The sequence below is a fragment of the Cryptococcus neoformans genome, assembly GCF_000091045.1.
Source record: "Cryptococcus neoformans var. neoformans JEC21 chromosome 10 sequence".
In the NCBI taxonomy this organism is placed as follows: domain Eukaryota; kingdom Fungi; phylum Basidiomycota; class Tremellomycetes; order Tremellales; family Cryptococcaceae; genus Cryptococcus; species Cryptococcus deneoformans.
The window spans coordinates 83,941-108,940 of NC_006679.1; the positions used below are offsets into that span (position 1 = coordinate 83,941).

General features: G+C 48.2%; 9 protein-coding genes and 1 non-coding gene across 10 annotated transcripts in view; 5 read left to right on the top strand and 5 right to left on the bottom strand.

Annotated features, from left to right (window-relative positions):
• Positions 1-1,319, bottom strand: part of CNJ00310 (hypothetical protein) — a 1,989-nt gene extending 670 nt beyond the window's left edge. The window contains exons 1-2 of the mRNA XM_567288.2: positions 821-1,319; positions 1-717 (exon numbers count right to left, since the gene is read on the bottom strand). The exon at positions 1-717 is cut by the window's left edge and continues 670 nt beyond it. Of these exons, the coding sequence (XP_567288.1) occupies positions 1-717; positions 821-889 (786 nt within the window). The 5' untranslated portion in view covers positions 890-1,319. The remainder of the gene's footprint in view (positions 718-820) is intronic.
• A 441-nt stretch (positions 1,320-1,760) lies between these two features.
• CNJ00320 (expressed protein) lies at positions 1,761-4,363 on the top strand. The gene has a single exon (XM_567289.2). It carries the CDS (start codon positions 2,609-2,611, stop codon positions 3,623-3,625), a length of 1,017 nt encoding a protein of 338 aa, XP_567289.1. The 5' UTR covers positions 1,761-2,608; the 3' UTR covers positions 3,626-4,363.
• A 205-nt stretch (positions 4,364-4,568) lies between these two features.
• Positions 4,569-7,384, top strand: CNJ00330 (PRO1 protein, putative). Its single transcript, XM_567290.2, has 6 exons — positions 4,569-4,939; positions 5,008-5,175; positions 5,230-6,366; positions 6,419-6,638; positions 6,696-6,972; positions 7,035-7,384. The coding sequence occupies exons 1-6, from the start codon at positions 4,680-4,682 to the stop codon at positions 7,367-7,369; spliced, it is 2,397 nt and encodes a 798-aa protein (XP_567290.1). The 5' UTR covers positions 4,569-4,679; the 3' UTR covers positions 7,370-7,384.
• A 6-nt stretch (positions 7,385-7,390) lies between these two features.
• CNJ00340 (hypothetical protein) lies at positions 7,391-8,450 on the bottom strand. Its single transcript, XM_567291.2, has 3 exons — positions 8,139-8,450; positions 8,000-8,070; positions 7,391-7,947 (listed from the first exon to the last, which is right to left on the bottom strand). The coding sequence occupies exons 1-3, from the start codon at positions 8,384-8,386 to the stop codon at positions 7,433-7,435; spliced, it is 834 nt and encodes a 277-aa protein (XP_567291.1). The 5' UTR covers positions 8,387-8,450; the 3' UTR covers positions 7,391-7,432.
• A 238-nt stretch (positions 8,451-8,688) lies between these two features.
• Positions 8,689-11,958, top strand: CNJ00350 (conserved hypothetical protein). The gene is made up of 10 exons (XM_567292.2): positions 8,689-9,087; positions 9,153-9,475; positions 9,525-9,633; positions 9,683-10,052; positions 10,103-10,862; positions 10,916-11,189; positions 11,243-11,441; positions 11,508-11,535; positions 11,593-11,627; positions 11,703-11,958. Exons 1-10 carry the CDS (start codon positions 8,833-8,835, stop codon positions 11,783-11,785), a joined length of 2,436 nt encoding a protein of 811 aa, XP_567292.1. The 5' UTR covers positions 8,689-8,832; the 3' UTR covers positions 11,786-11,958.
• Positions 11,959-12,278: 320 nt separating this feature from the next.
• CNJ00360 (hypothetical protein) lies at positions 12,279-14,369 on the top strand. Its single transcript, XM_567293.2, has 6 exons — positions 12,279-12,726; positions 12,784-13,089; positions 13,142-13,494; positions 13,544-13,976; positions 14,034-14,122; positions 14,177-14,369. The coding sequence occupies exons 1-6, from the start codon at positions 12,342-12,344 to the stop codon at positions 14,255-14,257; spliced, it is 1,647 nt and encodes a 548-aa protein (XP_567293.1). The 5' UTR covers positions 12,279-12,341; the 3' UTR covers positions 14,258-14,369.
• On the bottom strand, positions 14,289-16,085 carry CNJ00370 (expressed protein). Its single transcript, XM_024657914.1, has 2 exons — positions 14,792-16,085; positions 14,289-14,693 (listed from the first exon to the last, which is right to left on the bottom strand). Exon 1 carries the CDS (start codon positions 16,023-16,025, stop codon positions 14,805-14,807), a length of 1,221 nt encoding a protein of 406 aa, XP_024513596.1. The 5' UTR covers positions 16,026-16,085; the 3' UTR covers positions 14,289-14,693; positions 14,792-14,804.
• Positions 16,086-16,270: 185 nt separating this feature from the next.
• Positions 16,271-16,365, bottom strand: CNJ00380. Its single transcript has one exon. It is a non-coding gene; the product is annotated as a tRNA-Glu (tRNA).
• Positions 16,366-16,480: 115 nt separating this feature from the next.
• CNJ00390 (3-methyl-2-oxobutanoate hydroxymethyltransferase, putative) lies at positions 16,481-19,941 on the top strand. The gene is made up of 5 exons (XM_567295.2): positions 16,481-17,031; positions 17,088-17,358; positions 17,413-17,543; positions 17,595-18,347; positions 18,398-19,941. The coding sequence occupies exons 1-5, from the start codon at positions 16,527-16,529 to the stop codon at positions 19,828-19,830; spliced, it is 3,093 nt and encodes a 1,030-aa protein (XP_567295.1). The 5' UTR covers positions 16,481-16,526; the 3' UTR covers positions 19,831-19,941.
• CNJ00400 (DNA topoisomerase type I, putative) lies at positions 19,910-24,570 on the bottom strand. Its single transcript, XM_024657915.1, has 19 exons — positions 24,198-24,570; positions 23,990-24,112; positions 23,795-23,878; positions 23,554-23,732; positions 23,316-23,485; positions 22,967-23,222; positions 22,831-22,912; positions 22,643-22,779; positions 22,165-22,577; positions 21,916-22,094; positions 21,729-21,854; positions 21,307-21,664; positions 21,094-21,239; positions 20,939-21,037; positions 20,766-20,878; positions 20,564-20,694; positions 20,345-20,501; positions 20,181-20,286; positions 19,910-20,125 (listed from the first exon to the last, which is right to left on the bottom strand). Exons 1-19 carry the CDS (start codon positions 24,276-24,278, stop codon positions 19,952-19,954), a joined length of 3,114 nt encoding a protein of 1,037 aa, XP_024513597.1. The 5' UTR covers positions 24,279-24,570; the 3' UTR covers positions 19,910-19,951.
• Positions 24,571-25,000: the final 430 nt, after the last annotated feature.

The following is a 25,000-nucleotide window of genomic DNA, read 5'->3' on the forward strand; positions in this document are numbered from 1 at the left end:
ACTCGGTGCGAGTGCCAAGCCGGAGCCAGTCACAGGAGAAAAGGGAGAAGGAGAAGTAAAGATATCCCCCTCTTCATTGGGTGAACTTACACCTACAGCTGAAATTGGTGAGGACAGGCGGACAGGTATATGGGTATTTGACCATGAAGGAGGAGCAGATCGAGAAGGTGGGGTGAATGTACTGGGTACGTTGAAGATGACTGATCGAACTTCCGCATCTTGAGCAGAATCGGGGCGAGTGACGGTATATTCTGGCGTCTGCCACCCTTTAGCAGCGGAAGTACCCACAGCACTAGTAACAGGTGTTGGTGCTTTGAATGTTTTGAAAGGTTTTCCGATCATGTTAGGGGAGGGAGACGATGAAGATGATGGCGGCAGTTCAAAAAGTGGGTTTGCTGGCTTGAATTCCGACTCAAACTCCTCACTCCCAGCTCTTTTACTCCCTCTCCTCCTTAAACTCTTTCCTTCACCCCTCCGCTCACCTCCTGGGCTTAAGATGGCAGTGGAAGTACCGATCACAGGCATGGCTATCGCTTTTCCATCCACCTCTTCATCTTCTTCTTCATCTTCAACCCTTTCATACCGGTGTCCCCGAGGATGACGATGAAAATAATGCACAGAAGGCACGCCAACCCTGTCCGCAACAGCCTCAGCTCTAGATCGCGATGTTTCCCATGCTGACTCGATGTACGGTGCCAAATGGGGATCGTACACAAACTAAAGAAAGTGAAAGTAAGTTAGCTTTTATCTTAATAGTCATGGGCATGCGATTGTAGCAAGATACTTGTAGCCAAGGGGGGAAGAAACAAGGAGGACGTACTTTTTTGAACATGTACCCCGTACCGATGACGGCGATCGTACCTAGAATAATAGGAGCCGCAGCTGGCATGATGGGCAATTAGATACTGGATATACTTTTCCCCGGAACTGTTGGAGCTCGTGCGAGCTTTTTTGTAGCGCCTGTAGCCCTTTGTAGTGTTAATTGGTGAGGGTGAAACTTCCTTCTGTACTGCAAGTGACGGAATTGTCTTCTTTTTATATGATTTCAGTAATGTCAACGTATTCTAGGTTGAAGGAAGTTGACAATCAATTATGCGTTGACTGTTTGAACGTGTATGATGTACGATGTATGTCCTTCAGGCGACAAGTGACGAGCGATTATCAAGCTGAGGTCGGACTCGAGTGGCAAATCACTACCGTCGACAGGCCCAAGCTGGATTTGTGTGAACGGCTACTAGACGTTTGCGGAATGAATATTTTTTGGTGGCAGAGTGAAGATATCCTCCCAGAATTGAAGGCAAGGAAAAAATACTGGAGAAGTTGTATATATGTATAAACATAAAATGTGCATAGTTATTAACAGCGGATTATGGACCGATCACAGCTACTCGTTCGACGTCACTTTTTTGGTTGTGATGGAGGCGTCGTAAGAATTTAACTGCGGCAGCAGCATTTATCGAATGCACAAAAAGACAATTAAAATAATTATAATTGTTATCAAGCTTTGCCTTCAATATCTTAGCCCTTCGACACTCGCACAGTTATTCAGAAGTAGAGCATGGAGTAGTGCATGCACACCAGCGTCAAGTATGAAGTACTTTTATGCTCACCAACCATCTTCGTCCCAGACTTTCACATCAGATCATCATCAGCTGCTGCCGTCGGCCGTCGGCCTCTCCCGCCGACGAACGCCGCGACGACGATCGACGAACAATTAAATTGATGTGGCACTATCCCACTTTCCCTGGTGCCCAGTTCCCCCCCACCACCTGCTGCACCGTCGCCGTCTTGCTCCTGTTTCCTCGCGCCTCCGCCGCTCTTTCACCTTCTTTGCATCTTCCGGTTTCCGTCTTCCAATAACCCGCCACGAAGAACATTCAAAGCCTCTTCTTCTTTCGTCGTTGCCCCCCTTACCCTCCGTTAGGGCAAGGACGTTCGCGATGTGAGGAGGAGGGAAAAACCGAAAATAGGGTCAAGTTATGGGACCAAACAATAAAAATAAAAATAAGAACAAGTTAACATCATTTGATCGTCCTGATCGGCATGATTTGTGTTCCTTACCGCGCGCCCATCTATCGGGAAAGCTCAACCTTGCCCCGTTCGATTCACTCCGTCAGCGCTGGGGTTTCGCCCATGTAAAAAACCTTCTGCATCTCCACTTCGTCTTCTCCCTCTCTCCCGACAATCATTGCACAACCACTTCTTCGCTTTAAAGCCTTCTTATAAATCTTTACAACTTTCAATGGAGACGAAGCCGAGAGCCTGCCCAAAGGAAAAGTTCTCTGTGAGACGAGCGAAAGCGCACCACCAGGAAGACTGACAGACAACAGACACGGCGTTCATGCCTCTGCGTCCAGGGACACGGATACCTCGGAATCAGCACCCAAATCGCCTTCCCTTCTCGCCAAAGACTATTCTCTTTCATCCCCTTCATCCTCCACAAACAGCGGGACGCCCAACTCTTCTGTTCTACCCACTCCACTTTCCCTTCCCACCTCCAGAGAGAGTGCCAAGACTCTAGACCAAGCTCTCCACCCTCGCCCCAGAACTCAATGCTGTCGACCTGTACGTCGAGCTTTCCGAGCAGGCTCTTGACCAGGCGTCAATCATGTCGACACTGGCTGCTACAGAGCGTGTCAAATCTCCCAACACTATAGCCAATCTTGTCGCTCGTGCTCAGCTTGCGTCGGGCGAATCGTCGCTTGAGATGCTTGGACACACTTTCGCCTTGGGCGTGGAGCTTGATGAGGATGACTTTAGGGCGCTCTTACAGGATATGGCGCTGTTGTCAAACGAGTGTCGGCAGCGGGCAGCGAAGCTCAAGGGTCACAAGGGGGCTGTTGTGTCCACTTTGGCTTGGGAGTCACTCAGGCAACTTGTCGATGCCAAGATAATTTACGCCAATATGTTACGATGGGTCTGGAGGCAGAGGAAGCCTAGAAGGAATGGGCATACCAAGACCGAGAATCCGGGTTCGTTTGGGACGCCTTCGAGAAATCATGATACGAGAGAAAATGTGGGCCAGGCAATCAAGGAAGAAGGTGAGGGTGATATCGAGCCTCATCCTTTCCCTGTTAAACATGGCTCGGTTTGTCAAAGTCAGGCCCCCTCTAGTCGCCAGGAATCCAACTCTTCATCAAACGATTCCGATGGTCTTGACGCTGCTCATCGCAAGGGATCAAACCCTCTCATCGCGGTCAGCGAAGATGCCGAGCTTTCCTCTTTCGCAATTCATCCCCGCTACAGGTCATCTGCCACGTCCATCCCTACTCCAGGCCGTCGAAGCGCCTGGCTTCCTTCACCTACAGATATGTCGTCACTCTATTCTTCTCGTAATCAATCTATTGCATCTCATGAAGGCAGCCACGAGGGTCTGCCAGTATTGTACCGCACTCAAAGGATATCCTCGACCGGTTCCCTCATTTTGCCGAATGGTATTAGTGCATGGAACAGAAACCCTCCGTCATGTACATCCCGTCCGACGATGAGTTTCAGGCTGTTCATTCGTCAGATCTTGTCAAGTCTGCGTGGATATTACTTGAGGCCAGCGTCAAACATTACAGAATGCGTTTTAATATCCTCACTGACTCCAACCTCCCCGCCGCCCAGCCCGAGCCAAGAATGAAACCCTTGTCGCCATCGCCTATTCTGCTATGTTAATGGCTTCTCTCGCTCCTCGTTTCTTCCTTGCAAGCGAGAAGAGAGAAGCTCTGCTTGTTTCAGCAGAAGTTTATAGTACCTGGGCCGCCCGTGAAGTGGGCTGGTCATTCCTTATTGAGGGTACAGAAGCTGCCCTTTTGGCAGATAGACGTACCAACTCGTGGCGCGCAGATGAGGCAGGTAAACGTGCAGCAATGTTGCTGGTCAGGATTTGGTGGCATCGTGCTGTTACAAGTCAAACGATCGATGTCGACACTAAAACTCATGCGAAGGATGCGGTGGAAACGGTAGTGAAGAGAATGAAAGATAAAGAAGGGGTGAAGGAAGGAGATGTCTTTAGAATGAAGCATTGGCTGTACGTGCAAGAGGGGGAGTTGGATGCGGCCGAAGGGTTATTCTGGAGGAGTGTATGTAGGAGCTTGAGAGGTGGCCGTGGATTCGTTATGAGACAGAATTCATAGAAAGGAAAAGGAGGCATCGGGCGTCTGGCGAGTGGAGCACTTCAGTTGTAAGGTCATGTACGTAGGCCTTGTAATATTTGCCAGCCTTATAATCATGGCTTGTGACTTTCTGTATGCTTCGCAATCTTGATGCCCTACAACCGATAGCCGATAGCAATTATCGTATCAGATTAGCAACAACATTATCTTGACATCCTTTCGCCAGGTCGCTCACGTCATGTCATCAATACAGCATCAAATTGCTTCTTGTAGTTCTGTTTATGGATTTTCAAGGTGGTTCTTCTTCTTCTGTTGGCCGGACTTGCAGCGGGACCAAAATGCGTTGCCGGCGGAAAATGATTCCTTCGTGATGGCGTCCCTGGTCCCTGGACTGGGTGCTTGGATGCCCAGCCTTCTTCTGAGTAGACCACATGGAACATTTATTCTTTTCATGTTTTCTAATCATATCAGATAACGACCACAAATTATCTTTTTATCTCCTTTTTGTCCAAAGAAATAGTCATCTACTCCTGCGATACCCTCTTTTCGCCATCCCATTGCCGCTGTACACCAGCCGCTATGTTCATTCCCCGCCAAGAAGTCCCAGCTGTGCAATATGAATCCCCCGAATCCCAAAGCTCCTCTTCATCGTCATCAGCGACAACAAACATAACTTTTATTTCAGCGTTCTCCAAGATAGACCCATCGACAAATAACAGAAGCATGGACAGCCCCATGGCAGGCAATGGAGAAAATGGTGAGGTTGGAGAAGCGTCGGGATCTAACCAGAATGGAGACAATGCTTCAGAGACTGCGCAAGAGCGTCGTCGAATTGTCAGGTCTGTCTTCCTGCTTCTCATCGGGTAGCTCAAATGGTTACATGTGCTGATAAACCATTCTCAAGCAGAGGAAAAACTGGTTGTATAACATGCAGACTACGGAAGAAGAGGTGTGACGAGGCAAAGCCAATTTGTGCGACATGTTCTCGGCTGGGAATCGAGTGTATGGGTTATGGCGTAAAGAGACCAAAATGGTTGCGAGAAAAAGATAATGCGCAAAAAGCCAAGGAACACATGTATGTCACCTGAACCGCTTCTTTAGAAGAGGTATTTCTAACACCGGCGCATAGCAAAGCAACCGTTATGAAGAGGTCGATGGCACGGGGCCAAGGCGCTGCTCCTGAACATGAGGACATCTACATGTATAACGGCGATGTCAACTTGTCTGCCTCTACAGATACGGTAATGAACAATATATGGGGAGGAGAGGATAATATGGTTGGCGCGGAGATGGCCGATACATACGACTGGGGCCCACCTGGTTCAGCAGCTGATTTCCTCCAAGCTATCAGCCTCGCTCCTTCTATCCCCGTCCCCCCACTGGATCCAAGAGGCAATACAGACAGCACAATAAACTCTGTTGATGCTTTTTCATTACCATTCTATGCCCCAGGGCCTGATCCATCGATCTTCCCACCTGCGCCTGCTACCAATATGACAGTAGTCAATGCGAATGGGTCCGCCGATACAAGAGGAGAAGGCAACGATGACGAGCTTGGCGATTTATGGACCTCCTTATTTGGGCAGACTTTTCCTGCGTCATGGGGAAATGTCCCTTCACAAGGCCTTCCTTCTCTGACACCATCACCAACTCAATCCAACCAACCATCGCCGTTCTTTGCTCTTCCCTCTCCATTTGCCGACCTCGGCTTGACGCCTCCCCCTCCTCCGGCTCAACGGAATCCAAAAGACCTCAGCTATCTCAACCATTATCTTAAAGTCGTCCTTCCCATGCAATACAGAATCATGGGTATATCCGTTCTCATGGGCGATTTCGTCGCCCCTCTCGCACTGTATCATCCAGAGGTCCTCGCTAGTGTGTCTTCCCTCGCTGCCCTGCATCTTGTCTCCCAAAGAACGAAGCATCGTAATCGCATTTTCCCTACAGATCCTTCTATCAATTCCCCGTCCATCATGACTACCGGAAGCGGCGCTTTCCGTGTCGGGTCTGCCAGTCTAACGGAGATAGGTGATGATGAGGCGATTGTGGCAACTGCGGCGCATCAGCGCTCCATTGAGAGACTCAGATTCCTATCGCCGCAAGAGTTGACAGCCGGAGATGTCATTATTTCCGTACTCTTCGCGATCTCGTACCACCTCTTCTCGGGAGGGACATCAAAGCATCTCAAAGAGATGCTGGCCATTTCTCAGCGGTGTTTATCAGCGGCGTTGGCGTCCTCTCCAGAGCTTTCCGAGGATGGTATCAGGTAAGCCAAGTTGTATCTCTCTTTCAACGCGTTGCTAATCGCCATCTTGCAGATCAAACCCTTCGCCCGCTCGACATACCCCTTGGAAAAAATACCGTCACCTCATCGAACACATGATCTGGACCGACGTGATTGCCTCCGTCTCCCAAAACAAAGCCTCGCGTCTACTTCCTACTTATCGACGTATTCTCATCCATTTCCCGGCAGATACTCCTGAGACTGCAGAGTCAATGATTCTGATGGACAAAGTCATGGGATGCGATAGCACAACGGTGAGTCCATCACTTGTCCTATCTGACCGTTTACGAAAGCTGATGCAGGATGGGCAGTTACTGGCGTATGCTGAAGTTGTTGCGCTTTCCGAATGGCGTGAAAGGGTTGAAAGAATGGGATGTCTGTCGTTGAAAGAGCTGTTAAGACGAGGAGCGGCGATTGAAAAGCTGTTGGATGAGAGAGCATGGAGAGAAGCCCATCTTGAACGACCAAGTAGTCCGCCTCTGAATAGGGAAGGGCCTAGTGATGATTTGAGAAGAGTCATGAGCGATGTGTTTTATGGAGCTGCCAAGGTTTTGTTGGCTAGCGTGATTAATGGGCCATTTCCTCGAGGTAAGTCCTATATTATGGGATAACTTCATTGTCGCAGTCCGTATTGACTAATTGCACTGCAGTGCCTGATATTGCAGGAGGTGTCCAAGACACTCTCGAGGCGCTCAGCCGCCTTGATACCGAGCACCAGGATTCAGGACACAACATTCATCGTGCGCTTGTGTTACCCATCACAATCGCCGGATGCCACTGTGAGACACCTGCCCAACAAGCCTTCTTCCGAAACTGTTTTGAACGATTGGGTCCCGAAGCTAAGGCATTTGGGAATACCGGCCCAGCATTAGAGTTAATGGAGGAGGTATGGAGAAAAAGAAGTATGGCAGAACCGTATGCCAAAATTTGTATGAGGGACACTATGAAAGAAATGGGCTGGGAAGTGGAGTTATTGTTGATTTAGACCTGTGTGTCGTTATTGTACCATAGATGTATGTTGCATCATGATGTACATCTTGTATCGCTATCATAATCTTGTGACAGGCTTTCTCTTCTTGCCCAACCCCTCAATCGCTCCATCTTCATGAGCCCAAGCCGATTTTTGCGCAAAAACTTTCCCTTCCACATTCCTACTTTCGAACAACAACTCCAACTCTTCTCTATCATTGCCAAACCCTATCAGATTCCCCCATTGCGTCCAGCAAGGAATAACACCTTTGAAGGCATTTGCTTCTTCACCAGGGATCACCTCAGTCACCGGTTCCTTTCCCCCATTGAATGCGCCATATCTTTGCTTACAGCTCACGGCAGAAATCTTACACCGTATAACTGTTGTGCCCTTGACATTGGCGTCCATAGGTTGTCCAACACTTGCGATACGGTCGTACCCCAAAATGGTGTTGGTAACGGCAGCGAGAGCGGCTCGTTTTTCTTCGTGATCAGTTTCGTCGGAGAGGACAACAGGCTCATGAAGGTGAAGCGTAGCGCTGCGGTAGTTGAGACTGTGATCGTGTGCAGTGGGAGAGAGAACCAAACCGTCAACTACAAGATTGATGATGAGCAACTGATTCGGTCGTAGATATGAGGGATGTACTTCGCGTAGTGGTTGCGGTGAAATTACCGCTTCCTCTTGTGCAGGCCTCCACTAATCCAGAGTATTTATGACTACAATGCGATTCAGGCAGTCAGCCATTGTGATAAGCAGGCTCTAAAGTCTATACGAGAAGGCTCACGAATGAAGATATACCACATAGCTATCCTGGTCGTCCTCATCCTCCCCTTCGCATACCATTACGGTGATAAGCGGGATATTCATTATTGTCTCTTTGCGCCGCTGCTTGCTCTCCCCCTCTTCATCCCCAGGGTGCACGAAGGCGACATGGGCGACCATTCCTTCACGAAAGATGTCGAGCGCGGCTCGAAGAGAGTATGAAGCTCTGTTCTTGTACAGCCGGATATCAGCAGAAGGTTGAGAGGCCATGATGACAGGTGTTTTGGGATCTATGCTCTGGGTGATTGTGGAGAATGTGGTGCATAAAGAGTCCCGGAAATAGTGACTGTCAGTTTCGTTTGTATTTCGCGCCTCCTGAATCGTCCATTCACGTCGGCGGCTTAACACCCTGCCAAAACAAAGTTACGTGAAGTCTTCCGACGGACATTTTTAGCGCCTGAAATTCGAGCGCGCGCCTGCGACGGAGAGCCAAACAAATAATCAAATAATCAGAAGCTTGAAGCCGAAGAGCATTTTCGTTCAGATCAGCTTTCGCTCGTCGTATTGAAATGACATCTCATGGCCGCTCTTTATGCTTTCAAAGGCGCCCGTCGCTAATCAGATAAGCAGATAAAGCTCTGGCAGCAGATCTGCGACAACTCCTTTGTGCTCATACTTTTACTATACACACACTAAAAATAACGTATAGCTCTGCCATGGCTATCGAAACTTCGGCCGCCCACGACGTCGACAGTGCACCTCACGGTCTTCTCAAGAACGCACCTACGGACGACCTGACTCTCGAAGATGAAAGTTGGCAGCATAGTGTTTGCGTGCACTCTTACCCATCTCCACCCTTAAATGGGGGCGTGACTGAAATCATCTTCGATATTGAAGTCAAGGACCCTTGGAGGGCCCTTGAGGACCAAGGCTCCGAAGTGACCAAGAAGTTTATTGAGGAGCAGAACCACGTGAGCCTTCCACTACCTCCTTAGCACATCTATGTGGAAGCCACCGCTAATTGAGTTATTCACAGTTGTCCGTCCCTCGCCTCAGCAATCACCCTCTTCGAACGGAGCTTGAGATTGCTGTCGAACAATGCTACAATCACGAGCGCATGACCTGTCCTGAACTTCAAGCCAGCGGCTATTATTACTGGAAATACAATCAAGGTACATCTCCCCGAGATGTCATTCTCCGTTCAAAAAATCTCGAGAGTGATTTTGGCAAGTTTGCCTCCGAGGACGGCAAGGGCCCTGAGCTTTTCTTCGACCTTAATACAGAAGAAAACATATCTTTATATGCTCACAGCTTCAGCCCTAGCGGGAAACTTTGGTGTGCCATTCTTCAACAGTCTGGGTGAGTTTTCCGTTCTCCGTATGTATCTGCCTCCTGATACTCGATCCAGGGGTGACTGGTTGCGTCTTCGTGTATATGACACTCAGACTAAGAAGGCTATCGAGAGAAGTGTGGGAGGAGCGAAATTTACTTTTGGTGCTACCTGGGTGGGGGAGAAAGTGAGTAATCATGCCGTTTATTACTCGGTGCTATCTAACAGGCGTGCAGGGCTTCATCTACAAGCGAGTGATCGACTACGATACCACCGACGGCAACTACCAAGCAAAGGAAGGTCAATTCGGCTTGTTCTATCATCAAATCGGCACTCCCCAATCAGAAGATGTCCTCGTCTGGAAAGCCCCAGAGGGCGTCTTCCAGTACATTGGCAAGCCCTTGATCATCACATCCGATGCCAAAGAGGAGAATAAGAAGAGGGCTTGGTTCATGCTCGATATCTACAGGAACACAAGTCCGGAGACTGAGGTTTTGATGGTGGAGCTGCCTGGAGGGACAGCTGGCCCTGTGGGTCATACACTGCCATCTCTTGTGCTACATGGGAAAAAATGGGTATCAAAAGGCTTCACTGGAATGACCAATTGTAAGTTCCGTTCCATAATCGTTTTGCTCCACTTTTGACATTTGCGCTAGATATTGGCTCTTTGTCCGACGACACTCACTTGTTCACCTCTTTCACCGACGGAATCTCCACTGGCCGAATTATCTCTGTGAGCGCTGCTGACTATGACGCCTGTGGCGTCAACGAGGCTATCAAGTTCAACACTGTCGTTCCCGCAAACTCCGAGGGCCATCAACTACGTCACGCATACCTTATTGGCGACCAAGTCATCGTTCTCGATTATCTCAAGCATGGTTGTTCGTTCCTCGTGTTCCTAGATGCTCGGACCGGCAAATCTGTGGGCTCGTCAGACTCCAGGGGAACCCGCGGTGATGCCGCTATAGATCCAGATGTGGAAGTGCCTGTTCCAGAGGAGGAGGTAGCCGAGCAATCACCAACTGAAGATCAAGTCATCATACCTCAACATGCCTCCATCAATGAACTCCAAAGCCGACCAGACTCGAACGACTTTTATTTTTCAGTAAACACCTTTGTCGCTCCTCCTTACGTGCTTCGAGGAGAATTAATTAAAAATCACAAGGTGGAGAAGGGCATCAAGATCAGTGGCATTTCAAAATCTCACACGATGCCTCAAGAGACTCTTGTCTGTTCTCAGTTGTTTTACGAGTCGCATGATGGTGTCAAGATCCCGATGTTCATCTGCCATGCCCACGATCTCGATTTGACCAAGCCTAACCCGGCACTAGTTCACGCTTACGGTGGCTTCTGTTCTCCATCTCTTCCCCGCTTTGACCCCATGTTTGTGGCGTTCATGCGCAACCTCAGAGGGATGTAAGTACGCAAATAATGGTCCACCACATATTTCAAGCTTATTCTACCTGTAGTGTTGCCGTTGCTGGCATTCGTGGAGGTGGAGAATACGGGCCTGAATGGCATGAAGCCGCGCTCGGTATCAAGCGATGGGTAGGATGGGACGACTTTGCTTGGGCAGCCAAGTACCTGCAAGGGAAAGGTCTTACAACTCCGGCGCTCACTGCGACTTACGGAACATCAAACGGGGGCCTTCTGGTGTCGGCTGCCATGGTTCGCAACCCAAGCTTGTATTCTGTCGTTTTTCCCGATGTTGCCATCACCGACCTTCTGAGGTATCACAAATTCGTATATCTTTTCACACCTTTTTTAAACTAGGCAAAAGCTTATTGCGCTGTTAGACTCTTGGTCGTATCTGGATGGACGAGTATGGGTCTCCCGAAAAGGCTGAGGACTTCCCCATTCTCCATTCCACTTCACCTCTTCACAGTGTAGACGGCGACCCCGCCGTTCAGTATCCCGCTGTGCTTATAACTACTGCCGATCACGACACCCGGGTCGTTCCTAGTCATTCTCTCAAGTTCCTGGCGGAGCTCCAAGGTCAGTCTTCCATCAAATATATTGCTGTTTGTGGCTTTTACTGACGGTCTCTGCTAATAAAATTAGCTCGGAAGTCCGAGAACAAGGGGGTATTGTAATTCAATCTGTTTTTATCAGTAAATGACGAGGACGCTAATGATGGTTTGCATAGCCTCGGCCGCATTTACGAAAATGCTGGTCATGAGCGTGAGTAATGTCCTTCTTCTAGCCTAATCACGATGATGCTTGATGGACAACTAAAACTAACGATGCACTCGATAGTCGGTTCAAAACCTACCAAGAAGAAGGTTGAGGAGGCAGTTGACCGTCTGGTTTTTGTTTTGTACAACTTGAAGGAACAGTGATCAAGTCATCCGCATTTTGTAACGCTTTCCATTAATTTTTCACCGCACTATTTTGACAACTGTCAAATAAATGTACAGTAAATCCATGCACAAGAACATCATCCTTAGTATGCAAACTGATGTCAACAGAAGTAATAGTAGTTGCGCATGCTGCGGAATCTAAATTAAATAAGCGTATCTAGATTGGGGTGTGGTGGGGTGCACATGCCAACCCTATTCCGGCGCACATTCGATACCATCACATTGTATTGCTGAAGTAAACTTGTGATTTGTATATGCAGGGGGGGGAGGGGGTTATCATCATCGGCTCCGGGTCAGCTGGAAATCATCATCACAAGCACCAATTATGGTATCATTCGAAATCATTATCACGCCTAATTAATATAATAAAGAGTCGGCTTTTTTCGACGATCAAATATCGGCGATCCCCACCACCCACACCCCTATCGGTCTAATCCGATACTCTTGACTTCTTTCACAAAAGAACCTATAACTTAAAAGAGAAGCCGGACTAACATGTCTTGACCCGACGCCATTTTATCCCACATGGTGGTGAATGATGTCCTCCAGCAGATTCAGATCTAGTGCGGATCCTCCATCCTATACCACCTTTTCCCCTCCTGTCATGTCTCTTTCTCTATCTTCAAAAGCCCTCGGTTCTTCATTGCCCACAGAAGCCATCCCACTCCTCCCTTCAGATAAGCCTCGCCGATCATGCTTTCCACCCATACCAAGGGTGTTCTTCACATCCTTCCTTCTCGCCATGACATTTTCATTCACTCAAACTTCTCTTATCTACGCCTTTCGAATCATGACATGCGATGAGTACTACAAGACCCACGACGAATGGGTTGGAACAGGTGATAGATGTTCGATCCCGAGGATCGAAGCCGACAGTGCTTCACAAATCGCCATCATGAGTACTGTTACGACATCGTGCAGTAAGTATCTGTTATGGCCGTCAGAAATGTGAGACTAGGCTGAAGATCGTCATCTAGCCATTGCGAACCTTTTCATCACGGGGTGGTTTATCAAAAAGTTCGGCTGCAAAGCGGCCATGTTCCAGCAAACTTTTTGGGCAGCATTGCGGAACCTCACTCAGATGTATGCCCTCTCTATTGGTGGCGGTACCGGTATGCAGATCATCCAAACTACTCAGCTTTTTAATGTGTTGGGCTCCGGGGGAGGGTATCAAATTGCGAGTAACGTCTTCATCTCGACGCTTGTTGCTGCCGAGGAGAGAACAAGTCAATTCGGTGTTTTGACTGGTGTTATCATGCTGGGTTCATCATCTGGCTACACTTGTGAGTATCATTCCCTCCACTTTGTGCTCATGACTTGACAACACTTATACAGTCGGCGGTCTCGCGTATAAGTGGTTTGGCCTGCTCGCACCTTTCCAATGCGCCTTTGCGCTACTCTGTTTCTGCACGGTTTTTGGATCTCTCTTCCTCCCCTATATCCCACCGGAAGGTGACCAATGTACCGACGACAAAAAGAAGATGAAAAAGTCATTTTTTTCCCCTCTCAAGATTTTCGTTCCCACCAAAACCGCGGTCAATGACAAAACCAAGGACGATTACAATCTGCTACTCTTGGCCTGTGGAGCATTTTTTAGTGTTTTGGCGACAGGCTATGTCAGTATGGGGCTTCAGCTCGTAGGGACGGACAAGTTTGGCTTCCAGCCAGGCGAGAGCGGTATCATGCAAGTGAGTAGCAATTGTCCTATCTGTCAACAATTAGCTCAACGCTATGTAGTCCCTCAACCTTCTGGTCAAGGCATTCTTCCTCTCCATCTGTTTCCCTCGCATCATCGCTGTTGGTCGACGATATGTATCACACCGACAAGATGTACCTTCCTTCCCTGCTACTGAGCATCCCGAAGACCCTTATCAAGCCGAAGAGCCCGACGATATCGGCGCACCTCGTCAAGAGCAAGCTCAAGCACCAACTGACGCCAAACATGGATCCCTCTTTGACCTTTATTTTCTCCGCTGGTCCATCTTCACCGATGGCGTCCTCACCGCCCTCACTGCTTTGAGTACGAAGGGATGGCATCTGTATGCGGCGGCTTGTGTGTTGCCATTTGCATCTGGAACGGGATCTGCTTGTAAAGGTGTAGTCTTGGATTTTGTCGATTCTGAAGAGCGGGCAGATGCTCTGAGTGCGATTGCTTTGGTCGAGAAGATTGGTGAGTGTTTGCAACGACATATGAAAATAACACTAGCTGATTAAATCCCTTGTTCAGCTCAAGTATCTACGATCTCAGTGTTTGGATATGTTTTTGCATGGCTCAGCGAAGAGGGAAAACCGACATTGGTGTTTTTGGTCAATGGGGTAAGTAAACTTTTGGAAAGTTTGACGGGAACCAGCCGCTGACGCATCCTAAAGTTAACGGCTATTATTGCGTTCCTTTTTCTTCTCTTCGTAAATATACCCAGACATGGCGAGGGTAAAGTCGCGATTCGATAATGATTTGGCGTCGCCAGATGTAATGCGTAATCGTAGAGAAGTGCATTTAGATGTATTTTTGTGTATGAGCTTATGGATTTGACGTTTGCGTAGTTGAATCGGTAGTTTGGGAATTTGTTGACTGCGTGTTAACGTAAGAGCGCAGATTTGGGATTGCGGATGGTCATGACCATGACGTTAAGTGAAGTATGCGATGATGTGCTTACTGTTTAGCGAGATGGATACCTAGATGTCTTTTAATTTGTAGCGACGAGCGTAGAAGTGCATATAGGTCCATAATAGCCTGGTACCGAACCGCTTTCCTCTATCTGACTCTGGTTGGATACAGACCTACGTGAAATTAATTAGACAAAGATGACTTGAACGAAATGATCGATCGATCTTCCAATTTGTTTTGGCCGTTTTCTTCACATTCGTTCTTCGGAAGTGTCCATCTCTGGTCACATAAGATTAACATGACAATAACGAATTTAAGAAGTTTAATTGGGGTATAGGAATCAGCAGTGAAAGCATATTTTCAATTGATCACCTTACTAAGATGATGATTCTACTCTCCCATCCATAACTCTCGTTCTTGTGCGGTGAACACACCTTTCCAATTCCACTCATCTTTCAGCCAATCACGCAACGTAACTACCTTGATATCCATTCTTCTTTCAGCTCCCGCTCGCCTTTTGCTCGCATTCACTACCTCCTCAGCGGTAGGGTTCCTTGTTAGCGATTTGTACCAATCATCTCCCAGGTTCTCTAGCCCTACTATGGTGATGGGACTTCCCCAATACCCAAACAGACGTGATAGTTCCGCCGAGTATGTGTCAGCGGTTTCCGCTCGATAAAACTGGTCCGAATCACCCTTTGTCTTCTCAAGCTCGGCATATTCATCTAACCTTTCACCCAGTACCTTGGGTTTCAGCAAGAATACCATCTCCTTCACTTGAGGGAACGAGCTTCTCAGTCGTTCTAAGCTGTTGGTGATTTTGAGCGTATAACGTGGTGGACGACAACTGGGTAAGGAAACAACGAGTTTGGCAACTGAATTGACAGCACTTTCCCGAAGGGAAGTTGGAGAGTGGTAAAGTTCATGACAGATGCGCCCCAGGCTCAACACATTGGACAGGATTACCGTACGAGGGCTGAGATCTCGCGTAAAGCCGGTAATTAACCCCATCTCTTTGGAGTATGCGCACTTGTCTTCAGAACCTGGTATGATTTCAAGGTTAAGGGTCTCTAGTTTTGGAAGGATCTCTCCAGGGGAAGGGAATATGGCTGATCCACAGCCTTCATTATGGCAACGAATGGTTAGATGGTGGGTGTAGACAAAGTATGAGGAGACTGGTCGATGATGATCGATATGTAGCCTGTTGTAGTTGATGAGGCGACCTCCATCAGCTTCTTCAGCAGGATTCAGAGTAGATCCTCGTTCCCTGCTGAAAACCTTCCTAAAGACCCAAGTACCTTTTTTCGTCTCCTTGGTCTCGTTCCGTGGTATTATCCACCATTTCTCGCAGTCCACCCTGACTGTCTCGTAGATCAACGGCGAGCCGACAGTATTCCAATATTTTGACACCTGGATGATAGATAGGATAGTTGAGCGATCACATAGTTTGAGGATGTCGGGCAGTAGTTCTTCGATAATGGGCACAGCGTGCTTGGGGATAGGGATGATGGACTGTAGAGGGTCGGTGACATTATCTTGTTTTATTACTATATTCGGCATTCGCCTATTGTTGATGATCGTCTGATGCTGTTCCCTACTTTTGCACTTCATGATACAGGGTTTGAACGACACACAACCACAAAAAGGCGCAAGTGGTAATAACCTGATGGATATGTATGTGTAAGAAGAAGGAGCGAGGAGGACGCTCCGTTCACCCGGCCAAATCCGATGGAAGTAAACTTGGAGACACCGTGGGGACTTGTAATTTTCGCCAGTCCTCTCACTCCGCAAGAAGTTCGCCGTTTTAAGCCTCGGCACATTTGCTTTGCTTCTGGGGAAGGAAGCAGAAAAAAAAATTCTCCATCAGGGAGTTGAACCCTGGTCTACCGCGCACAGACTAGACAAACTAGATACTGAGAAGCGGTTATACTAACCGTTATACTAATGAAGATACTATTAGAATTGAAGGAGTATTACGTATAATATCTCGGAGAGTTAAAATGCTCGATCTCACATAATAACGACGGCGAATGGGACAAGAGATATTTTGATATTTCAATCAGACAGGCGTATCTTCTCAAACTTCCTCATAAATTACAATCCGGCTTAATAATGTTACCAAGAGCCCACAGATTAGTCAATCAAAGGCCAGGGATCGCTCTTCGACCTCACGCAAGCCACGTTTCCTCAGCGGCAACTTCGGCAGTTAGACGTTCGGTGGCAAGTCAAGCCCAAGTAGCCCAACCCCCGATCCATCCTGAAATTGATGGCACATTCAATGATCTGATCGGGGAAGGGACTATGAACATGGGAATGAAACCTAGAGGAAGCGACAGGACGTCATTGCCATACAGAAATATAAACGAGATCGAATTGGCGGATCATCAGCCTGTCCGACATAGCGGAAGAAAGTGGTCATCTCTAGGCTTGCGAATAGAACAGAGTGATCTCGTCATCGATGAGTCGCCAGAAGTTTATAACTCTGCCTCGGAAGGGGAATACCATGATTTTGGTCGAGAAGAAAGGAGGAGCCCAGCTGCTGTCTTGGGAAGCAAGCGTCTGGGAATGGTAGTCTTGCCGGAGGAAATGCAGCGAGGTATTCAAAGGCAAATCGACCGTAAGCATATTTGATTTGAGAAGACATCAAGGCAAGTTATACTGACGATGATCTAGTCATGGACAATCCCCGAGATATTCGAAAATCATATCTGGCGCTTCCCAATGTTCCTACACCCATTAGCGCTACAAAATCGGAGCGTAGAGATAAACCGTTCCGCACACCGGAAGGCGAGCTTGCCAAAGCATCCGCAATCCTTCCCGGAGAGTATGGTGCGGTCAAGAATGTGCTGGAAGAATTGGAGAGAAGGTTAGGTCGAGAATGGTTGACAAGTGCAAAGGAAGGAGAGATCTTGGAGTTCTCATCTAGCCTGGGGTCTGGCCTTTGGTAAGTGCAGCTCTCGTGTTTTCTGCTAGCAATGTTAGTTATTAAGCTTCGTAGGGCTATCATGGATGTCATGGGTGGTCTGCTCTCTTCTCGCCGGAGATGGCAGGAAGGACAGGACAAGTTAAAATATCAATTTGTACACTCTTCTAGACATGGTCTTGACCTCGTCCAAAGAATAGCAGAGGGTATGTGCATATCCAATACGTAACTGTACGTGGGCTAATTTTGTTGCGTAGTCATCCCTGAGGAATCTGCCGACGTTCAGTTCAACCGCAGACATGTCCATTCTTCGACCCCATCACTAATTCTTTCCACATTCCATTTAACCTCTTTCCCTACATTACCAACCAGACAACTCTACCTGCGTCAACTTTTAGAGCTCTCATCTCCTTATATCGTCCTCATCGAAAGGTCAACACCCCAAGGCTGGGCCGCTATCTCACAAGCCCGCTCATACTTACTCGAGAAATCAACTTCCGAAAACCCCCTTCACGTGGTAGCTCCCTGTCCTCACGATGGGAAGTGCCCTTTGGTCGGAACCAAGGATGTTTGTGGATATAGCCAGAGACTTCAAAGGCCTTCTTTCCTGAGAAAAACAAAACACTCATCTAGGGGAGAGGAGGAAAAGGGTTACTGCTACCTAGTGATCGCCAAGGGCGAGCGTCCCTCCGTTGGCACCGTAGCTGAGGATATGAAAGTTGCTGGAAGGATGGGAAAGGTGGGACGGGAAGCAGCTGAAAAAGCGTTGATCAAGTCTCAAGGCCGATCGATCATTCAAGAAGTTGAAGGTCACGAAGCGGTAATGGAAGTTGTGCGCCTGCATGAGATAGAGCCTGGTATGGAGAACTATTTTGAAGAGACGTCACCCTCTGTCAACTCGGAAGAATTGGAAGAGAACTTAAGAAAGGAGGCGTATAGCTGGCCGAGAATGGTTGCTCCACCGATGAAGAGGAAGGGACATGTCACCATGGATACTTGTTGCGCTGATGGTGAGTTGCAACGCGCCAATATCCAATGTTCAACGATTGACATATCTCAGGTAACATACAACGTCTTACCTATACCAAGTCGCATTCCAAGCAAAGCTACCATGACGCTCGTAAATCTTCTTGGGGTGATCTCTTCCCCCACACTTCCAAAGGCAAGCCTGTTATTCGAACCCGTGGTGTCAGACGACTTGCAAAGTCCGAAAACAATGGGGATGCGGACGCAGTTATCAGCGAACTCTTATCAGCAAGCTTGGAGGAAGAGATGGAACTCGAGAAAGCTATGGAGGCGGTGGAGGTTGACGAGCTGAAGGAATTGGAAATGTTGGGCATTAAAACTCCCAGGGCTGAAGTCTCCAAGGAAAGGCAGGATGACGATATGCTGGTGTGGAAGTCGAACAAGAATGGACCTTTTGCTTCCGGGCAGAAAAGGAGCTACAGAACTTTAACATCGACGAGGAGCACTTCACAACCTAAGACGCCACCTTCCATTCAGACTCGATCAATGTCAGCTCGCCCGGCTCCTCCAATTAGGCCCAAGGCGACCCTTTCATCCTTGTTGTCACTCGCTAAATCTGGCACCCCCATCAGCGTTCTCACTGCTTACGATTACCCCACTGCTCTCCTCTCCGAATCCTGCAACCTCGATATGACTCTCGTTGGAGATTCACTTTCTCAAGTCGCTCTCGGTCATGAGACAACTACAGCTATTACCCTTGATGAGATGATCCACCATGCACGAACGGTTGTACGGGGTGCGAAAACACCTTTTGTTTTTGCCGATATGCCCTTTGGTAGCTTCGAGACTTCCTTAGAAGAAGGCGTCAGGAGTGTCTTGAGGATGGTTAAAGAAGGTGGTGTAGATGGTGTCAAAATCGAAGGTGGTCGCGAAATTGTCCCTCTTGTTCGACGTCTTTCCGCTATTGGTATCCCTGTTATGCCTCACCTCGGCCTGCAACCTCAACGAGCCACCAGTCTGTCAGGCTACCTCGTTCAGGGGCGAACCGCTCAAGCTGCTTATGAGATCCTGCAAAGTGCTCGAGAGCTCGCGAATGCTGGGGCTTTCGCATTCCTTCTCGAGGCAATGCCCTCAAAGGTTGCGAAGCTCGTTACTGAGGAAGTTGGCAAGAAGGGTGTATTCACAATTGGTATTGGTGCTGGAAATGGGACCAACGGCCAGGTTCTGGTTATCACCGACGTGCTTGGTATCTACGCTGAGGATCCTCCTGAGGATATAGCCACACCCAACGTTACAGGAGAAACCGAGCTTGTCTCTACGTCTCGTGATTTCACCAAGCCTCTCGACGCGCCACGATTCGTTCGTCAGTTTGGGTCGCTCGGGCAAGAGATGCGCCGCGCTGTGCGTGCATATGTGCAAGCTGTTAAGGGAAGAAGCTTCCCCGACTCCAAAGAGAGCTATGGGATGAAGAAGGAGGAGTGGGAGACGTTTTTGGAGATGGTCAAGCGCGAGAAGGACCAGCATTAATGAATAGAAATTAGAGCATACCTTGTGTCATTATATATCTGTCTTGAATCATCAATAAACATAACATCAATCTGCATTCGTAATTTTGAAACCCTGTATGCATACATAAAATGCGTAATTATTATGGATGGTGTTGTACAACAGTCATAAGAGTCGTGCTATCGTTTACCTCTTCCTCTTCCTCTCCCTCGCCCCCGACCTCTACTGCTACTCGAACCCCGATATGACGATCCTCCACTTTCATCATTCGGACAGTTGCTGGCCCAATGGCCTGGTTGGTTGCATTTGAAACAATCTATACCACTGAGTGTCAGCATACATGCATTCTTTACAAACGTAAAGCGGCTTACGTCCACTAATCCCATCACCGGTGGCCCCAACACCAAAGCCACCTCCCCCTCCGCTTGTATTATTGGGACAATTAGTGGCCCAATGGCCTTGTTCACCACATTTATAACATGCTAAGATTGCGTCAGTCTGGAGACATCGCTACCCGCTGGAAAAGGCAGGCTTACCGCCAAAAACATCACTTCCACTGTCACCGCTTTTTCCTTTAGAAAGCGCCTTTGAATTTGACTTTGCCCTGCTTGAAGATGAGCCGCCACCTTTGCCATCGCCGTCGTTCGGACATGCATTTGCCCAATGACCCGCTTCTCCGCATTTGTAGCACTCTGTGTGGCAATTTTGTCAGGTTTGGCATTTAGGGTGTACCTTTCAAGCACGAAGCACAAACCTCCTGAGGTTCCACTCCTTCCTCCTCCTCCGTTGTAAGTATCACCTCCATTAGAACCACCACTGCCGAGATTAGGATCATCTTCCCATTGGAAGAACCCACAACGGGCTTTCGGGTTGTTCGGACAAGCCCTAAGTAAGACGGAATTGCACTTTAGCAAGTAGCATTCATCGGCACAAACGTGTAAAGCTTGATAACTTACCAGAACTGTCGACCTTTGTTTGGACCTTCTTTGATTACTGTGGCGAAAGCCGCATCAAGGCCACATTTACACGAAGGTACGCCATCTTTCGAAGGAGGGGGATCGTTCCGATTCTGAAACTCACTATCAGTGCCTTTTTCCTTCGACGCGAAGGGGGCATGGAACATACTTACCGTGGTTTTTTGTCTTTTGGATGGCGGCGGTTGAGCACTGGCTGTTCGTGATTTACTAGGGCCAGCCGAGCGTGCCATATCTCCATCCGTCCCCCATTCCTTGAAGCGCCTCACGTCAGTAGCCGCCTATTGTGATACGCAAGCAGTAGACTGACGAAGAAGCCGCATTGTTCTCCTTGAGGCTGAGGACATGTCCAAAACGATCTTCCCTTATGCGCCGAATCCGCCTTGGCAACAACGCGAGAGACAGCTTCTCTACCGCAGTTGCACATTTTCGTATCGCCACCGCCATCATCCGCGCCTACCGAATAAATCAATCAATTCAAGCTTAGTTAGATTCTGACAATGGGGAGAAGAAGGCGACTTACCAAAAGTAGGCGATCCTGCCCTTCTACCAGCAGCCGTCCCAGCTCCAGCAGCTCCCGCTCGTCCTCTGGCAGTACTTGTTCCCCTCCCTCTCGTCGTCGCCGCACCTCTCGCTCTCTCTCTTACACCACCTCTCGGCGGACCTTGGTCATCATCATCATCGTCGTCGTCGTCATTGTCATCATCTCGACCGCCTCTGGGAGCGACAACTCCTCCACCACCTCTGCCTCTTCCTCCAGTTCCTCTCCCCCCTCTTGCACCTCTCGCTCCTCTAGTTCCTCGTCCGCCTCGACCACCCCGTGCTGCTGCTCGAAGAGCTTCTTGGGCTTCGCCAGCTCCGTGAAGGTAGTTTTCCACGCACTGATTATAAGAAAAACACACGTTAGTTTTGCATTTTCGTTGGGAAGAAGGCGGGAAAACTGACATCGATAACGGTCTGGAACTCTCGACGGGCCTTGACGAAAACTTCCTTGTATTCTTCAATCGTAGTCTGGAGAATCTCTCTTTTCCCTCGTACACCATCACATATCAATTGCATTCGATGCTCAGTCTTTTACATTCATCGATCAGCTTGATGTTCGACGTGTAAGTGATGATAAAAAAAGGCTCACCTCTCGTCGTAAATGTGGTTTGCTCAAAGAACGGTCAAAACCGATAGCATTGAACCCTTCGACCAGACCGATACCCAGAGTAGATGGCACGAGGTATTTTATTCGAGCTTCTTGTTTTTCTGTAACATACCCGCGTTCAATGATTTTGGCAATATGCTCAGCGATGGTTGCATCGGTACCTGTTACATGTCTCGGTCAATAACTGACCAAGGTGGAGAGATGGCAAGCGAACATGACAAACAAACTCACCGATGCCATTCTTATCCATCAACCCAACCAGATCAGCCTCAGTCAACAAACTTGGTCGACTCGTCGTTCCCTCCTTCAAATCAATTACATCCGGTATAAAAACCTCCCCTTCCTCAAAATTCGGTAACGCATGCGTCGCCCACTTGTCATACGGGTACACCTCCAAATAATTCCTCCTCAGGACGACAAGCCCTGTAGTGGAGAAGATCTCATCGGCGATGGAGATTTCGACAGTGGTATTTTGGCCTTCGGCGTTGGTCGAGCAAGAAGCGAGAAAACGACGGGTGATGAGTTCGAATACGCGGCGTTCGTCGCCTTCAAGGTTGCCCGCGTGTGCGGTAGGGTGGATAGGGGGATGGGCTTTATCGTTTTTACGGCCATTTCGGGGTTTCTGAAAGGCACCGTCTAGTAGCCTTCATTTTTTTAGCATTTATAAATTAGTAAAAATTCGGCTCTGGGTGAGAAGAAAATGACTGACTTTTGAGCGTAAGCTCCCCATTGGTTATCAAGCGTTTGCTTTTGGATGAGAGAGTTGAAGTCAAATTTGGGATCGTACTGATCGGTTTCGGTACGAGGATAACTAACAATACCTTTTTGATAGAGTTTTTCGGCAAGCTACAAACACCATCAGCTTATGCAAGTGATGTTGGTAATGATATAGTTTACATCGAGAATTCGTTTAGGAGTCATATGAAGTAACCTCGAACCAGATTGTTGAAGCTCAACTGTCGTCAACGGTAATGGCTTCCTATTCTTAGCTTTTAGTACTGACCCTCCCTCATTATAAACCATGGGAACCCACCACTTGGTCGCGGGCTTTGATTCGACCTTCAAAACCCTCGTCTGCGGATTGACTGTACACTGTTCGTACAACACCGCCGCCAGATCTAAATCGAACAGATGGTTCCTCTTCCACCTAAACTCGACAGTGCTGGGTTCACCATCTTCATGCTCTCGCTCGAGGGCGACGAAGATGTACCAGAACGTTTCAGGAACAAAGGCTTGGACGCGGGTGTATTGTTCGACGACAAAGCCGAGAGTTGGGAATTGGCATGGACCTGAAAGAGGATATAATGGAAGGAAGGCGGTCTTGGGTCAGCCAGTGTGGTCTTCTTGGAAAAAAACCGGGGATGCGAGAAGGAAGGACTTACCGTAACTGATGAGTTGCTCTGCTAGATCGGGCACTCGTACTTGCAAAGTCATCGTTGTAAGCCTTGTGAACGCCGATCCAACCTTGAGATCCAAGCTTATCCTCGTGGCCACCGCATCTGCCTGCCTCATATCCAAGTCGTTCGCCTGTCTACATGCTTGGTGGATCTGCCTAATATCATCACAAATACCGCGTTAGCTTATCAGTTTCAAGCCTTCATCCTGGGAAAGGAGACCCACGCAGGGATAATGGCACTAAACCTCGCTCTTTTGACAAGGATATTCCTATTTACTTTCTTACACGCCGCTACGACTTCAGATCCGATATGTTCTCCCTCTCTATCACAATCAGTCCAAATCATGAGTATGTCGGCGTTACGGGCTTCAATTTGGAGGTTTGATTCTACTGTTTTCAATTTCTACGCCAGAAAGGTACCATGTTAATCACATTTGCCGCGGGAATGCAAGAGATTAGACGTACTTGGTCGACGAAAGTGATGACTGGTGCATCGAACAGCGCAAACGGATCACAAGACCCCCATTTCCGATGATCATCATCAAAATCCTACTTCCCAAAAAGCTTCTATCAGCGTTCCTTTTCTCTCATTTGTTTCATTACACCCTTCACATCCCCGTTTACAGAGCTACTTAATCGAATAATTGACTGGTGACTAACACTTGAAGTCAAATGTCCCAAGACTGCTGTGACGGTAAAATTGGCACCTCTTCCATTCCCAAGCGGCGGAGCAAGGTTGTATAAGAAATCGTAATTGCGTATATATTGGTGTCTTCCGTTCCTCTGTCCAAAAGGGAAGCCAATTTATCAGTCTCTGCCCCTTTCTTGACATTTACGAAAGGAGAAGGAAATGGAGATAGGGACTTACAGTATCCCACCGTCCTCCGGAGAGTATCTCGGTGATACTCTTCGCTATACTTGGCTTCTCAGCGACGCACAGGACACGCATGGTAAGGCATCATAACGTGAGATGTGAAGGGTATGAGGATGCCGAATAGGTGAATTGGTGAGACAGTGGCCAAAATTGTTTCTCTTTCATTCACGAAAACAAAAGCTCTGCTTTCTCTCTTTTGATGATACGGATGAAAATGAGTGGCCACAAACTTCGGTCCAGTCAACCGACGCGTCGGGATCAGGACAGTCGCGTTTTCCGCTTCTGCAGCAAATCGCCTGTGAAGGAGGAAGAATGAAGGCTTATGCAGGGATTGTATGATGCGCGGTGTTATTGGAATAGATGGATGACTATATATGGTTAAAGAGAAACAGACGTTCTTTGTGTATAGTGTGAGCTAGCACACACACCGCAAACATTGGTCAGACGGATCGTCCGTCGTAAATAAATCTCGCTTCATCTTATCATCACTTCCTTGTCCCCTCCACTTTTCATCCTTCTTTATCTGTCGTCTCAGCGAGTGGTGAATTCCAGTCGCATCCTCCTGCCTATACTCCGCCGACTATATCACCTGCTTTTTGATATCGAGAGATGGAAAAAAAACAACAAATGTCCAATCTCCCATTCATTCTTGAAAGTACTAGGACAATTTACCGCTGGGCAGTTGGGATCTTGGAAATCACCGGTATGGGATTTCCAACGTCCAGCATTTTCTTTTCCAAAGTTGCATCAGGATGGCAATGGCGCCGATAAGAGACCGACGCACTACGCCAGGAAGA

Coding starts and splice junctions, on each gene's coding strand:
- CNJ00390 (XM_567295.2), top strand. CDS start 16,527: ATGTTACCAAGAGCCCACAGATTAGTCAATCAAAGGCCAGGGATCGCT. Junction 17,359..17,412: donor AGCCTGGGGTCTGGCCTTTG/GTAAGTGCAGCT, acceptor TAAGCTTCGTAG/GGCTATCATGGATGTCATGG. Junction 17,544..17,594: donor CGTCCAAAGAATAGCAGAGG/GTATGTGCATAT, acceptor TTTGTTGCGTAG/TCATCCCTGAGGAATCTGCC.
- CNJ00330 (XM_567290.2), top strand. CDS start 4,680: ATGTTCATTCCCCGCCAAGAAGTCCCAGCTGTGCAATATGAATCCCCC. Junction 4,940..5,007: donor GAGCGTCGTCGAATTGTCAG/GTCTGTCTTCCT, acceptor ATTCTCAAGCAG/AGGAAAAACTGGTTGTATAA. Junction 5,176..5,229: donor CAAAAAGCCAAGGAACACAT/GTATGTCACCTG, acceptor ACCGGCGCATAG/CAAAGCAACCGTTATGAAGA.
- CNJ00320 (XM_567289.2), top strand. CDS start 2,609: ATGTCGACACTGGCTGCTACAGAGCGTGTCAAATCTCCCAACACTATA.
- CNJ00360 (XM_567293.2), top strand. CDS start 12,342: ATGATGTCCTCCAGCAGATTCAGATCTAGTGCGGATCCTCCATCCTAT. Junction 13,090..13,141: donor TTCATCATCTGGCTACACTT/GTGAGTATCATT, acceptor ACACTTATACAG/TCGGCGGTCTCGCGTATAAG. Junction 13,977..14,033: donor TGCTTTGGTCGAGAAGATTG/GTGAGTGTTTGC, acceptor TCCCTTGTTCAG/CTCAAGTATCTACGATCTCA.
- CNJ00370 (XM_024657914.1), bottom strand. CDS start 16,025: ATGAAGTGCAAAAGTAGGGAACAGCATCAGACGATCATCAACAATAGG.
- CNJ00340 (XM_567291.2), bottom strand. CDS start 8,386: ATGGCCTCTCAACCTTCTGCTGATATCCGGCTGTACAAGAACAGAGCT. Junction 8,071..8,138: donor TATGTGGTATATCTTCATTC/GTGAGCCTTCTC, acceptor ATCGCATTGTAG/TCATAAATACTCTGGATTAG. Junction 7,948..7,999: donor CACCGCAACCACTACGCGAA/GTACATCCCTCA, acceptor TCAATCTTGTAG/TTGACGGTTTGGTTCTCTCT.
- CNJ00400 (XM_024657915.1), bottom strand. CDS start 24,278: ATGCGTGTCCTGTGCGTCGCTGAGAAGCCAAGTATAGCGAAGAGTATC. Junction 22,913..22,966: donor TCAAAGCCCGCGACCAAGTG/GTGGGTTCCCAT, acceptor AGCTAAGAATAG/GAAGCCATTACCGTTGACGA. Junction 21,240..21,306: donor GGCAGGATCGCCTACTTTTG/GTAAGTCGCCTT, acceptor TTTATTCGGTAG/GCGCGGATGATGGCGGTGGC.
- CNJ00350 (XM_567292.2), top strand. CDS start 8,833: ATGGCTATCGAAACTTCGGCCGCCCACGACGTCGACAGTGCACCTCAC. Junction 10,053..10,102: donor CTTCACTGGAATGACCAATT/GTAAGTTCCGTT, acceptor CATTTGCGCTAG/ATATTGGCTCTTTGTCCGAC. Junction 11,190..11,242: donor TTCTGAGGTATCACAAATTC/GTATATCTTTTC, acceptor TTGCGCTGTTAG/ACTCTTGGTCGTATCTGGAT.